We start from the raw sequence: 15,564 nt of genomic DNA, 5'->3' as shown, positions 1-15,564 counted from the left end.
CAATAGATTTTGGTAACAGATCACTGCGCATCTCTGTCTTATGAAGTGGAGGAGTGTACAATCTAATCTGCTTCCACTATATTCCACCTCCCTCCATATCACATAGAGAATCAATGTGTGTCCACTCATCTTCCCAGATAGAGTAAGCCGTCATTCCATCAAGTATCACTTCTCAAATTGCAGCAATTGCTGATTCTTCAGAGGCAAGAGAGAAATATTGCACAATATACAAGGCGCTAACTGAACAGCCAGATTAAAATAATAGGTGTCATAAATGCATCCATCTGTGTTTGAAATACATGAGGTTCTTGATTCCAGGCAGATCTTTGCTGAATGTTGTTGCTTGAATGGCCAGATAAAACTTTTCTAATATAAACTGCACTGTCCATTATTTCTTATCTGACTTGTGTAATTGACAGCTCTACCTGTATAATTTACACCTCTGTTCCACACCATGACGCTTGTATGGTGCTAAAAAAAAGAGAGAGAGGAAGATTTTTCTGTCACTGAGGATACCAAAGGAAACAAAGTGGTGCTGAAAATAAACATAAAAATAGAACTGTTTGATCAGGGCATCTGCATCACTTCCTTGGCTTACGTGACACTTGATGTCAGATCAGTTCTCTAAACTGTCAGACATACTCTCATTTATCCTAAGTATTCCTAGCAGTAGTGGATGGCATGGTGAGGCAGCCATGCTCATACAACAACCACAACAACATATTATTTGTACAACAACAACATCGTATTATTTGTACCCTGCCCATCTGACTGCATTGCTCCAGCCACTCTGGGTGGCTTCCAACAGAATATAAAAGAACACATAATAAATCAGACATTAAAAGCTTCCTGATTCAGGTGTCTATGGAAGGTTGTATAATTGTTTATCTCTTTGACATCTGATGGGATGTCCACAGGGAGATTCTACTATTGAGAAGGCCCTGTGCTTGGTTCTCTGTAACTTCACTTCTTGCAATGAGGGAACTGCTGGGCAGCCCTTGGAGCTGGACCTCAGTTTCTGGGCTGAAAGATGGGGGTGGAGACACTCCTTCAGGTATACAAGGCTGAAGCCATTATACTTGCACAGACACATTTTTTTATTGTTGAGTGCAAAACAGCTACCTTGTCTTCACCCCAGCTGTTTCAATGCATCAAATATGCATTTAGCATATTGGAGAAACTGATTTACATCATGTGGATTACTTTCAGAGATGGTGCACCTTACTGTGAAAAGGACTATCAGGTTCTCTTTGGTGTCAAATGTGAAGCATGCCACCAGTTCATCACTGGGAAAGTCCTAGAGGTAAGAGAGCTGCATGGCTTAGTGTAACAGTATTTTATCCATTGGTATTTTTCTGTTTAAAGGAGAAGAAATGAAGCATATATTTTTGTACAGTAGGAGCATGGCTAACACTTCATTCTACTGTAATATTTTGTAATATTAAAAGGATATACTTTAAATGTAGTTTTAAAAAAGAGTACTCTTTAGTCCTGGAAAATGTTTGTTGCAAGAAAGGATCTGAAGTATCTGCAAAGGTAGAAAATAACAATACAGAATTGTGTAGAGTGAACTTCCAATTCTTCCTTTGAAGTTGAATCTCTTGACCTCAAAAGTAGCCCATGGATGATGGGCCAATTCTAGATCTGGCCCATTGGCCAGACCCAGTTTGCTATCCCTGACTTAAATTCATTGTCATTTTCTTTGTGGTGGAAACTGCTTTTCCTTCCATTGACAGAGATTTAGCCATTCTAATATTCCTGAGCTTTGTGTTTTTGTCTGGCTATTTTTCATATATTACTCTAGTGGAGCCTGGCCCATTGAGGTGAATGGAGCACTGCCACACCATCCCCAGTTTGCCCCCAGCTATATGCTCCTGCCTTCATTTTCACTTATAACCAGTCCAGGGTACTGCCTCTCGCCTCCCTCAACTTCCTTAGTCTCAGTTGCCTTTGTACAACTCAACAGGGAGGAGCATGGGGACAAAATTGAACTAGTTGGCTCTTCCTGTCATGGACTCTGGTTCCACCTACTGTTAAGAGGTCCCTGCTGTCTGCCCTGGCACTCCTAGTAGACACTAGCCAGCACTAGATTACTTACTGTATAAGCCCTATGCTTGTTGGTGGCACTTAGAAATAGTATCAGACAAGTAGAACCCTACAACAGAAGCTTACAGTGTGTGGTGCTTTTTTTCAGGATTCCAGCCACCCCATTCCACTACCTTGCCCAATTTTCATTTTGCAAAAACCAGTCAATCAGTGTTCCATACCCACTGAGAATACTCATCTCTCATTAGGCTCATTTCTCTAATATTTTCCCTATATTAAATCCATTCATTTCTTCATTGATGTGTATGAGCAGCTCTTTTTGTGTATCCCTGGGAATGATTTAAGATATCTTCTTCATTTGAATAAGTTACTTCCTGGTTCACATGAAGAGAGTTCTTTTTACTGTGTGTTTGTGTGTACACACACACACAGCAGCTCCCCTGCTTGCTAGGCTTGCCAACCCCTTTCCCTAACCCTCCTTAGACCTCACCAATTTCTCCCATACTCCCCATAGACCTCACCAACGCTGTCCCCTTACAGGATTGACAATGTCACTAGAAAATAGGAATCAACAAAAAATGGCTGCCAATTATGTTTAATTTTTTGGAGCTCAAATGATGGATTATTCAACATCTTCAGCATGTTCTTCCTGGTATTTTTGCAGAAGTAGATGTATGAATGCTTTGGAGCAGTGCATTTCCTACTTGCTGTAACATTTTCTTTTACTTTAGTTTGCTTTGTGAACATTTAAAAATCTTTTCTCTGTGTAGTTTTCCACAGATTTTGATAAGAAGATGTGTGTGCAATTTAGATAGATTAAACCAGTACTGCCATAGAAGAAATACACCAGAGGGCAGCACTAGTCCCTATAAAAGGAAACTCTGGGTTTTTATAAAGATTGAGGTTGTGTATCTAGCATGTTTTTCCTCACCTTTCTTATTAAATTGGATTTTGAGTCATTACTGCTCAGCTGGTGGAGATTACAAAACTTAATGAGTTCTATGGATATCGAGAAGCAATAATTTTTCAAATGAGATGGAGACATTGACCTGGTTCACATGACACAGTAAAGCAAACTATAGCTTATCAGGACTACACAAACGTGGGTGACAGGGCTGGTGGGGGAGAGAGAGAGATTGTAGCTACTTTCCTATTCCCTGCTCCTTTTTGCTGCCATATTGTTTTGAACCAAGCCAAGGTTCGGATTAGCATGTTGTCAGATCTGGGATTCGTGGTTAGGCCCTCTCCTCACTAACCATGAGCTATAGAATTCAAGAAAGATGCAGGAACCAATTTTACAGCTGTCCCATTTGTTGCATTCAGTACAGGGCCTCTCAGAGTCAGATAATGTCAGGCTTCGGGGAAGTGGCTTCCTCCCTCCCTTTAGCCGTGGATAAGCAGAACAAAGCAAAAATAGTCTCTTACCATTTAAAGAGATTTTAATGATCACAGCGAAAGAACAAAGAGCCCATTCTCGGAGTAAAGGTGCTCCTTATTAAGGTTTACACCCACTTCCCCCAGAGTCACCCTTGTCACTTCCTCGTCTTACAACCTGATTTCGCAACCACTGTGCCTTTTGTGCAGCTACCTTATCTAATCTCTGTGATCTTAAAGTGATCGCCTGGACACTTTCCAGCAAACCGGAGTCTGTTAACTCTCTCTCTTTCCCAGTTCTTCTCCTAGCTGTTCACCACCCAGTACTTCCCAACTTTTATCTTCTGAACTGTTTCCCTCTGCAAACCACTGTTCCAAATCTTTACTGTCCCACTGCTCCTGGGAAGATCAGAAGGGCTAGGCTCCCACCATTCCTCATCTGTGCAGCCCTCCTCAGCACAGTCCTTGACAGATAAGAACTACCAACAGTGGGAAGGTTCAAATTAACCATATGAGAACCTGGAACTGTTTGACAACTGGGGCAAGTGGCGTTGAACATTAAGTCAGCAGTCCAGCCCACAGAATGAGAATGAATCCTTACCAAACAAGCCAGCAGGGAAAATAAAACCAGGAGATTCAGCAGGAAGAGTAGGCACTGCAACCATTACAATAACAACAGCAACAAAAATCCTCTTTGACCTTTCAGAACAAGGAGTAGAAAGGAAAGCTCATCTACTGCAGATGAATTTGTAAATCTGTAGCTCAAGAACACCTAATGATACCAAGTGTGACAGCTGATTAAACCTTAATTAAGCTGTGCTAATTTCTAGTAATGCACAAAAAAGTATAATGTATTACATAGTAAGGCTCTATAGAGCTATTGCCATGGTAACAAGGGCAGAGAGGAACCAGCATCAGTGGAAAACTGCTAGTTTCCTGTTGGCTGCTGGATCCTTAACAGGAAATGATGGTATGAAAAGAATGAGGGCTTATCTTTAATTTAGTGGAAAGTTTATTTTGTTAATCTTCAAAAACGTAGTGCAGGCTATATCTTCTCAACATTTCTAAGAAGTAATAGCTACAATAGATTACACTATCTATGATTTTCTGCTTTTATATTATGTGTGTATAAATGTGTGTGTGGAACCGCCAGAAGGCCTTCGGCACTGGACCGCAGTGTCTGGGCAGAACGATGGGGGTGGAGATGCTCCTTCAGGTATACTGGACTTAGGCCGTTTAGGGCTTTAAAGGTCAGCACCAACACTTTGAATTGCGCTCAGAAACGTAATGGGAGCCAATATAGGTCTTTCAAGACCGGTGTTATGTGGTCTCGGTGGCCGCTCCCAGTCACCAGTCTAGCTGCCGCATTCTGGATTAGTTGTAGCTTCCAGGTCACCTTCAAAGGTAGCCCCACATAGAGCGCATTGCAGTAGTCCAAGCGTGAGATAACCAGAGCATGCAGCACTCTGGTGAGACAGTCCGCGGGCAGATAGGGTCTCAGCCTGCATACCAGATGGAGCTGGTAAACCGCTGCCATGGATACAGAATTGACCTGCACCTCCATGGACAGCTGTGAGTCCAAAATAACTCCCAAGCTGCGCGCCTGGTCCTTCAGGGGCACAGTTACCCCATTCAGGACCAAGGAGTCCTCCACACCTGTCCGCCTCCTGTCCCCCCCAAAACAGTAATTCTGTCTTGTCAGGATTCAACCTCAATCTGTTAGCTGCCATCCATCCTCCAACCACCTCCAGACACTCACACAGGACCTTCACCTCCTTCACTGGTTCTGATTTGAAAGAGAGGTAGAGGTGGGTATCATCCGCATATTGATGAACACCCAGCCCAAATCCCCTGGTGATCTCTCCCAGCGGCTGCATGTAGATGTTGAAAAGCATGGGGGAGAGGACAGAACCCTGAGGCACCCCACAAGTGAGAGCCCAGGGGTCTGAACACTCATCCCCCACACCACTTTCTGAACACGGCCCAGGAGGAAGGAGCGGAACCACTGTATGACAGTGCCCCCAGCTCCCAACCCCTCAAGACGGTCCAGAAGGATGTTATGCTCGATAGTATCAAAAGCCGCTGAGAGATCCAGCAGAACTAGGAAACAGCTCTCACCTCTGTCCCTAGCCTGCCGGAGATCATCGACCAGTGCGACCAAGGCAGTTTCAGTCCCATGATGAGGCCTGAATCCTGACTGGAAGGGATCCAAATGGTCCGCTTCTTCCAGGCATGCCTGGAGTTGTTCAGCAACCACTCGCTCAATCACCTTGCCCAAGAATGGAAGATTTGAGACTGGGCGATAATTGGCCATTTTGGCCGCATCTAAAGATGGGTTTTTAAGAAGCAGTTTGATAATCGCCTCTTTCAGCGGGTCTGGGAAGGCTCCCTCACAGAGAGAAGCATTCACCACCCCACGAAGCTCATCGCCCAGCCCTTCCCGACTAGCTTTTATAAGCCAGGATGGGCAAGGATCAAGGAGACAAATGGTTGGTTTCACCTGTCCAAGCAGCCTGTCCACATCCTCAGAGGTAACAGATTGGAGTTGATCCCATGCAACTTGACTAGACAGGACTCTCCCGCCCCAGCCCTGCTCCCATGGTGGAGTCTACCTCTGCAAAAAACTTTGCAAAATCATTGCAGGAGATCATGTGGCCTGTACTGAAGCCTCCAGAGGGGCGCCATTGAGGCTCCCAGCCCCCCCCCCAAATGAGCATCCTTGCAAACTGGGTCCTTGATGCAGGTGAAATAAAGCCTAGTTCTGCCCCTGAGTAGAGGCTGGAGCAGGGCACCACTACCACTTCACAGCTACGATCTGTTCCTTTATCTATATAGCAGCTAATGGAGTCTGGTTGGTGTGGTGAGCTGTTTGAAATACCATCCCATAATGTTTCAACTTTTCATTACACTAATACATTTTTTAAAAGAGAGAGTTTGAGGTGACATGACATGAAAATAAGATGTGTTCATGCTTCAGGGGGTGCCCTCAAGGCCTGAGGTCTCAGTCCAAGGAGGTAACCAACATTTGCCAAAACACACAGGGAAGCAGGGTTCAAGCTGTTGCATCATCACAACAAGCCAAGATCTGGCACCTCACAAAATGGGCTGTAGCTTCTAAAAGTCATATTCCGAATTTTTTTGTATGTAACTGACAGACAGAAAATCAGAAGTATTCTTTCTTTCTTTTTCTTTCCCCCCTTCTATTTCTCGCCTTCTTTTATCTTCCTCTTTCTTTCTTTCTTTCTTTCTTTCTTTCTTTCTTTCTTTCTTTCTTGGTTTCTTTGGTGTCCTCTGCTCTGGATCATTATGGGGATTATACACACATGAAAGTGATGGATGGTTGCTGAAGGACCCTGGGTGAAAAGTGGGAAAGGAAAGATCTCCCAGGGTGGGAGACTGGGAGAAAAAAGAAAGAAATAAAGAAAGTCATGCTCTTGCAATAAATGCTTTTTTTAGACTTTAAGCTGCTTCAAGGATGCAGCCTGTTCTTCTTTTAACCAAACACCCACAGACTTGTGGCTCTAAACTTACACTTTATCCATCCCTCCCTGAGCCCACTTATGTCATTTGTCACCAAGTTTGAAAAACATATTTTATAGGGATTAGATCACAGATTCATATCTTTCCATCATTCCCACTAGAATTGGACTAATTAGAATTGAGTTTAACAGAAAGGAATGAAATCCCAGTGTAATGGAACTGTAGCAGCCAAGACTGAAATTACAATTAACCCAACCCAATTAATAACCCAGTTAAATTTCAGGTTTAGCAATGAAGCTGAGATGAATATTTGAAATTTTCATATGTCAAGTACCTGTTTTAAAAGAATAGCGCAGCTTGGCATACAAATTCCTTCCTCTCTGATTTAGTTAGCTTCACAAATCCAATATTCAAATCATCTGTATGATATGCAAAGGAATATATTGTTTAGATAATTGCTGTTAAATGGCCTGGCAACATAATATTATTCTACAGCTTGCCAGAAAATCAATCAAGAGAATTGGCTCAAGGACTGTTTTTTTAAGGGGGCCAGTTACTAATATAAAGACTCTGGTTAAGATTTGGGCTGTGATTCTGTACAAACGTACCTGGAAGTAGGTTCCATTGAATAAATGAGGTTTACTGTTGAGCAGATGTTTACAAGACTGCACTGTCAGTTGCTTAATATCTACCGGATGCTTAGTAAATAAAGTATAGTCTTTTGGATACAGAATGTCCTCAAAGTTTTTTGAAAAACATTTCTGTGCAGCTCTATTTGATTCTAGAAATATCCCCAAGGTGCTGACTTCACTCAGAAAGAACAAAGCTCTGAGTAATTCTGTTAAATGATTATACCTAGTTAGGTTTGCCATATTTTGAAGAGCAAAAAAGAGGACACATTTGCCAACTTATACTTTTAACTATGGATTGATATGACGAGACTCATTTTACATACCCATGAAAAAGAGGCTGTGTCCTGGAAAAAGAGGACATATGGCAACCCTAGATACAAACAAATGGTATTGCCCTCACCTGGACTAATGTGACCTCCCCCTGTCTTTTCCTCCACAATGGACTGATCCATTGATTCTGAGCTTGAACTGAAAAGACTGAACAGTCCTTCTCTTCACTGTGCAGTGATTGGGATACTGGAGGGTTGCGATTTGGAATGAAGAGAGGGCTGTCTTTTGGATTAGAAATATTATCAGAGGTTATGCTAGCCAGTTCAGTGAGATTGTGCTTTGGGAGTTTTTGTGTGTCAGCAAGATGTTTCTCGCAGTTCTTTTGAATCTGAGGAAAGTGGAATGAGCACCTCACTGGATGGAAAAGTTTTAGAAAGCACAGCAAAGAAGCCTTAGCAGAAGGTAAATGCTTCCAAATTCTTGTGAGATGTAAGTGTGCAATGAGAGAGCACAATACTTTCAGGAGAAAAATATGTGGGCAGGGGAGATGGGGTGACTCCATATGCCAAGCAGACAGCAAGAACAGAATATGCCTGTTTGCAGTTGCCGTGGCTTCTTGTCTTTGTCATGAGATATGTTATACTGAATATATGTACTGTATTAATAATGTTTGTCATTCATTGGGTTGAATTCTAATTTCTTTTTGAACTGTTCTTAGTGTGTGCTTTGCTTTTATGGTATTCCTTTGAATATATTTTACATGGAAAAAGGTTTCCCATATTACATCACAGTCAATCTTAAATTACTGTGAAATGAAGAAGTGAAAACCATGACTATGCCTTATGCATAGGCTACACTAGTGAAATATCTCAGTGGGGCAGAGAAATTGTTTCTTGTGGGGGGGTGTAACTCTAAAAGCTGCTGCATCATTTAAAAATAAATAGATTTGTTGTTGAGCCTATTTGCATCTCAGAATAAACCTATATGTCTATAAATTGCTATAGGAGAATTTGCTGCTTTAGGGCCCCTTTGCTTTTTTCACTGGTAACTCATATATTTGTATTTTTACTATATTTTGTTGTACTTTATTGTTGCCCTACCTGAACATTTAGGAGACACAGGATGTAAATATTTTAAAATAAATAAATACAGTAGTGAATATCTCTGTGAACATCTTTTAGTTTCCGTATGCTACCCACACATTACATTGGTTGTAGTTTTTGGCAAACATGTATTATTCAAACTCATTAGAGCCTATGATGACCCGATATATATATCTGCAGAGACATTTAAACTGCAGAAACATATTAGTCATATGTGAAATTGGCAACATTGTGTTGGTCACAGCTGCCTAGGGGACATGGTTTTGAAGGCCAGTGTATAATCTGTCTCCCCGTTCATCCCCCCATCCAGAAATATGCTATTGAGAAGTAATATTAAGTAAATATAAAGAGCTGGCGGGGAAAATAAAGTACAAAGAAACAGAAATTGTGCAAGGAATAAAAAATCTCCTTTGTGAAACAATTTGGATCTCATTGTTCCCTTGGAAAATCTTGTGACACTTCATAGGAATTTAGAAAAAAAGTTAAGCTTGCTTGCATGAGCTTTGCTCTCAAATTTCTGATTACCTGTCAGAAAATAATGGCCAGATTTCCTGCTGCTGCAGCTTGGGATTTACCTGTTAAGTTTCAGCACCCAGGTTGTCTCTCACATGCGGCTTTTGTTTATCCTCAAAACAATTTAGTGCAGTGTTTGAGAGGCTGGAGGTAGACTAATGTACCCCACCCACCACCCAAAGTTGGTAGAGCACTCCTTCTTCATGTATCTGTAAATATTTCTTTTATCCATTACCAACTTTAGTCAAATAGGTTATTGGGATTTTAATGCTTCAGAAGCCTGCAAAATTTCTTTGGTGAGACTGGAAAAATTATCATGTACACCACAGACAGTGCTGGCTCTAAGGGTGTTCTAAAGACTGTTATTTGTCTTCAGCCTTGCAGGCCAGCATTGCTAAGGGGTGTGTACACTCATTTATTCTCCGTCCTCTCCCCAGAAAACTATTGCCTCTGAACAAACAGGTTTTGCTTGTTTATTTTCAATGCCTCAACAGGAAATCTAGCATATAATTTTGGATGAAAAACCATAACTTGAAAGGGGTAGCACAAGCAATAGAGGTGTTGAAGAAGCCTCCAGGAAGGGCGAGTGGAACAGTACAGTTTAGTGCACCTTCCACCACACTGGTCTGGCTGTCATTCCACTTTGGCATGCAAAGAATTTGAACTCAGAGCTTGTGTTTTTGCAGAGCTCAGAGCAAATGTACACTGGCCCTAGAAGCAAAATGCTAACAATAGTTTCTCTCTCCATCCTATGCCCTTCCAAAATGTTTTTTTTTGGGGGGGGGTGTTATTGGGTTGTTTTTGTTTTTATTCTGATTATGTATTCTGTGGTTTTATATTCTGATTTTATCCTGTGAACTGCCCTAGGACCTGCAGGTATAGGATGGTATATTTAAAAAATAAATAACTAAATTTAGGGAGGAATAAATGAATGCAGCCAGACCCACTTCCCCAAATTAGGAGTCTTTTGCCAATGGTTGATGTTTTTGTTTGTTTGTTTGTTTGTTTGTTTGTTTACTTCCTGCTGCCTTCTTCGCCTTTCCACTTACTTGCCTTCTTTTCCCCAGAAATAATCACATTCCTTGCTATCTTCTAATGAGAAGCAAGGAATTTCAGAGTCCTCTGATATGCCAAGGATTCTGAGAAAGTTCCAGGATTGAAAGCTAACTGAGCATTGTAGTTGATGCTTGAAACAATTCTGTACTTGTCTCTTACTCTGGTTGATTTGGGGGGGGGGGGCTGTGGTGGTTTAATGCCTAAGGGTGCATTAACACAGAAGCCATCCCTGTTTGTCTTTCCTTAAAAAAAAAAAAAAAAGAGTTCACAGTGTTTGTTTCCTGATTAGTCTTGTTTCCCTGTATTTCTGGTTGGGAGTGCTAAACCAGACATGCCTATTAGTAAAGAGGGGGAGACAGGCTGCTTTCATCTTTCCTTTGCTAAATACACGCCATAGTAAATTTAGATTGTCTGTGCAGGTGTTGTCCCAGAGAGACTGTAATAATACGACAGATGGGCAGTGCATGGCTGCCCCACAACAAACATGGTATTTATTTATTAATTAAATTTCTATCACTCCTTTCTCCCTAAGGAAGCCCAACTTGTTGATGCTTCCTCCAGTGATTTGTAAACAACTTGTGCTGGATCATAGCTGTCACAGATTTGAAAATAAGGGACCAGCAGCCTTGAAAATAAGGGACCAGCAGCCAAAATAAGGGACCTGCAGCCTCACCTGTTCCAGGCACTCCAGTCTTCTTGTCCTCCTGCAGTCTGGTCAAACTCATGCTGGTAGCTTCGAGAACACTGTCCAACCAACTTTGTAACCAGAGGTTCAACTGAATAGAATCTGAATCACATGCACCACAAGGCCTATGCAGCCTCAACTTAAGATGGCTCCCTGGCCTGGCTTTGCACTGCAAAGTTTGCAGCAGCACGTGCAACAAAATGGCGTCCAGCATTCAAAAACCTCCTCAGCTTGCATTAACTAGCCACACACAAGGCATGCAAGCTCCACCCCCCAGTCGTTCTTAGACTTCTTATTGGGTGAGCAACACAGCCAAGCAACACAGTTGGAGCCTCCCTCCTCCCTGGCCAGCAGGGAGGGAGGGAGAGGAGCTGCTTCCTTTGAAATTTAAGGGACATCATTTAAGGGACATTTAAGGGACATCCATCAATAAGGGACAGCAGCGGGACGTGGCGCTGGAATAAGGGACTGTCCCTTCAAATAAGGGACACTTGACAGCTATGGTGCTGGATAGTGTTCATTTACTGCCCAGATGCAAATATCTAACAGGGACTCAGATGTCAATCAGTTGGTGCCTTTTGTAAATGACAGGAATAACTTGGCACCAATCGACACAACACAAGCATATACATGCACATGACACATGCACTTGGGTGGATTTGCCTGTATAATTGTACTGTGTCACAATTTGCATAGCTAATTGATCCAGATTACCCAAGGTGTCAAACAGGATAGTGGATTCCCCCAAGGGTCTGGTGGTAGTTAACTTATCCATAAACTTTCTAAAGTCAAGTCAGATTGTGAAAAGCTCTAAAGGACTCTTCTGAGGTGGCTGGCTGTAGAGGAAAATAGGTGAGTTTCAAAGGTTGTTTTTGGCCCACTTTTCAACGCTTTCACGTTCCCAGAATGCAGGGAGTGAATTTTGACTAAACAATTTTAACAAACAGGTAAAGCAAGTGGACCATGTAACAAAATATTACTATGTACCCAATCTTTATTTTAGACCAACCAGGGCCACTTGGCATATTTTGAATGAGTCATGTGGGAGCGTGGCATAACCCGAAATAGCTGCCATAATGAAAAGAGACAGGACCACAATGTAGTGTGGGTATGTGTCTCCTCACCCTCCCACCAAACAATGTAGAAAAAGCACCTTCATCAACCACCACTATGCTTGCTCACAGAGGAAGGTTCTTTATGCCTCTTCTCTGCTCAGAACAGGGAGGAAGGGTTCCAATCCTGTCATCCGGCGAAATGTGAGCATGTTTAAGGAGTGGTGGTAGGGTTCAGTGTAGAAGAGGCCAAGGCAGTGCAGCAGGAAGTCTCCTGTGCATTGTTGTATTTTGAAGGGCTATTTACTGATACCTTTTGGGGGGCTACCATTGAACATACTGGTAAGCACATTTGCACCCACGGGTGTCATAATAGTGATCCCTGTTTTAAATTGTGCTTAGGAGAGGCAGCTACATGAGGAGGGTTGGGTTAGTCATACCTCGGGTTGAATGTGCTTCAGGTTGAGCGCTTTTGGGTTGTGCTCCGCGGCAACCCAGAAGTAACGGAGCGCGTTACTTCTTGGTTTCGCTGCTCGCGCATGTGCAGACGCTCAAAATGACTTCATGCGTGGAAGCGGCAAAATGTGAACCGCGCACGTGCAGACGCGCCATCGCGTCTTACGTCCCATTCAGGATGCGAACAGTAAGAGCTGTTTGACAGTGGAATTGCTGCCAAGGAGTGTGGTGGAGTCTCCTTCTTTGGAGGTCTTTAAGCAGAGGCTTGACAACCATATGTCAGGAGTGCTCTGATGGTGTTTCCTGCTTGGCAGGGGGTTGGACTCGATGGCCCTTGTGGTCTCTTCCAACTCTATGATTCTATGATTCTAGGGCTCCGGAACGGATCCCGTTCGCATCCCAAGGTACCACTGTATTCTACTCTTACAGTAAGAAAGGCCCAAAGGATATTCCTATGCTGAACCACAGCCTGTGTGCAAAGACGTCGAAGGTCAAATTGATCTTCAGTGACATGTAGCTGACCTGGCATTGTTGGCATTTGAAGACTTTGCAAAAAAACGGGGGGGGGGGAGTGTGGGGAAATGGCATACAATGTAAGAGTTAAGAAGCCTCACCTCAGTCTTATGTCTGAGCTTGTGGCCTCAGCAGCAGCATGCTTAAAAATAAAATCTACTAGAATTCTTGGTTTCCAGATGTTCTTCTAATATCCTACATGCAGCCAGTTTAAAGCACAATGTAGATCCATCCTGAAGTGACCCTTTCGAACAATGAAGCAACCATAAAACACAAGTGAAACATTCACCCTAAAATTGGAACCAGATGTCAACCTAGCAGGTTTCAGAGACACTGTAGAAATCCCATATATATATCCAGGATTTGTGGTAAAGGGGAGAGAAGGGAACCTATATAGAAATGTATTATCAAATTGTTAGACCCTTGAAATATAGCAAGAAATAAAATAAAATTATATGTGTAAAATGCAATAAAATCAAATAATAGAATAATGAAGAAATGGGAGGAACCTATCATCTAGACTCAACAAAAAGGTAGAAACTTCTGCGTTTAGGTACAAACTACATGTGATGCTCAGCTGTGTGCAGTTTGCCCCCAATTTTGGGGTGTTTAAGGCCTGTGACTTGAAGCCCTTAAAATCCTTTTTCTTTCTAAGGTTAATACGTATCAACAGATGGACATTCCCTGTTTCAGAGTAGAATGTCCATTTATTTGAATACATAGAACCTCAGTGGTATATAAATTTGAGGGTAACATCCAAGATTGTGTAGGTAGACCTCTCTTCCCTCCAGCAGCCCTGTGTTACCCTGTGGCACCCACTAATTTATGCAGAATTATTTGAAAATGTATAAAAATTCCTTCCAGTAGCACCTTAGAGACCAACTAAGTTTGTTATTGGTATGGGCTTTTGTGTTCATGCACACTTCTTCAGATAACATGCACACGGAAGCTCATACCAATAACAAACTTAGTTGGTTTCTAAGGTGCTGCTGGAAGGAATTTTTTTATTTTGTTTCGACTACAGCAGACCAACATGGTTACCTACCTATAACTTGAAAATGTATGACATGTTTGATGTAAAAAGTCATCTGATTTGCCCCTGAAATGAATCTAAATAAACCCTAAAACCTGAAATATTGACTACAAAATTTAGGAAGTCTTTTGGTGTTTTTTTATGATGCTAAACTGCAGTTTATTTTAACCACAATGTGCATGAACTGCAGGTTGGGGCACACATCTCAAAACAATCTCAGTTTCCTTAGTCAGTGGGGGAACACCAAGTGTCTGGTTTAGAGCTTCATGAACCTGTGCTTGTGATTCATCCCTTGACTTCAGATTGTGATTTATTTAGAGAGGAACAAACCACGAGCAATGGTTTGAACGTAATGCTAAACCAACCACTCTGTGGTTTGTTTCTCCACTTTGGAAAGAGTAAGGCCAAAAGCAGGAGAGCTTGAGGTGGTAATAACAAACCACACAGCTTCGCTTTTCATTAGATGACTAGTGTATATCTGTTTTCAGGAATGGGAGCCCTTGTCTTCCAAGCATTATCTCTGTATCCTAATATGTTTACCAGCCTTTATTGTGGTGATTACTCTGTATTTCACAAAAAACAGCCCATGTATCAAACAAACTTAATAAATGGCTCATCACAGGGAAGTTGGTACAATATTATATCCCCCCCCCATGTTATATTTAAGCAGTGATAGCAGACTAAGGAAAACTGAGAATGAGACATAGCCGTAAAGTAAGAATTCCAAAGTTAGAAGAGGTAATGTTTGAAGAAGGCATCATGTGAATTTCAGATGGAGGGGAATTACCTGCAGCTTGGGGGAATTTTTTTTAATAAAGCCATGCTGTAAATATTAGGCTGCTCTGCTATGTAAGGTGTTCCATTAACATTCCAAGGGTCATAAAATACCCATACAGCACAAAGGCAGGTTGTTTTAATAGTGTTTTGCTCCTGAGAGAGTATTTAATACCATAGTGACATATACAGAAATGGGGTACTGTTAAATATTTTACTAGATCTAGTTGTCAAAATGGAATGGTTCATTATTGTGAGAAAGGGAATTGCTTTCTTACTGTAAGAGGAACACAGCATTAAAATTAATTCTTTGTCAAATGATAGGAAAGAGTTATTGAGATAGGAGGGCTGAACCCAGCTGTTGAACTGTAATACTCAAAAAATGTGTCCCTTTGGCCAAGAGAAAATATCTGTTCATAATTAGCCGTCCTTCTGCCAGATCCATTGGCAGTGAAGAAATCCTGGTGGGTGCCTGATAATGTGTATCTGCCTTCCAATGGCTGTTCTCTTGGAATGGAGCAGAAAAATGAGGTCAGAAGTACTTACACTTAACACAGAGGGAAAACATCCATCTGAT

The 15,564-nt window shown here is 42.0% G+C and overlaps 1 protein-coding gene across 25 annotated transcripts in view; it reads left to right on the top strand.

Moving 5' to 3' along the window:
* Positions 1 to 15,564, top strand: part of ABLIM1 (actin binding LIM protein 1) — a 215,778-nt gene that overhangs the window by 135,384 nt on the left and 64,830 nt on the right. For all 25 annotated transcript variants that reach the window (XR_014548860.1, XR_014548861.1, XR_014548862.1 and 22 more), the window contains one exon: positions 1,210 to 1,303. Coding sequence is in view for 6 of the 25 variants with exons in the window: in XM_083616697.1 (XP_083472823.1) it covers positions 1,210 to 1,303 (94 nt within the window). In the remaining 19 variants the exon portion in view is untranslated. The remainder of the gene's footprint in view (positions 1 to 1,209; positions 1,304 to 15,564) is intronic.

The sequence above is a fragment of the Podarcis filfolensis genome, assembly GCF_964270895.1.
Source record: "Podarcis filfolensis genome assembly, chromosome: 5".
In the NCBI taxonomy this organism is placed as follows: Eukaryota; Metazoa; Chordata; class Lepidosauria; order Squamata; family Lacertidae; genus Podarcis; species Podarcis filfolensis.
Note: the sequence above shows the minus strand (reverse complement) of the source record. Positions and strands in the feature narration are given on the sequence as shown.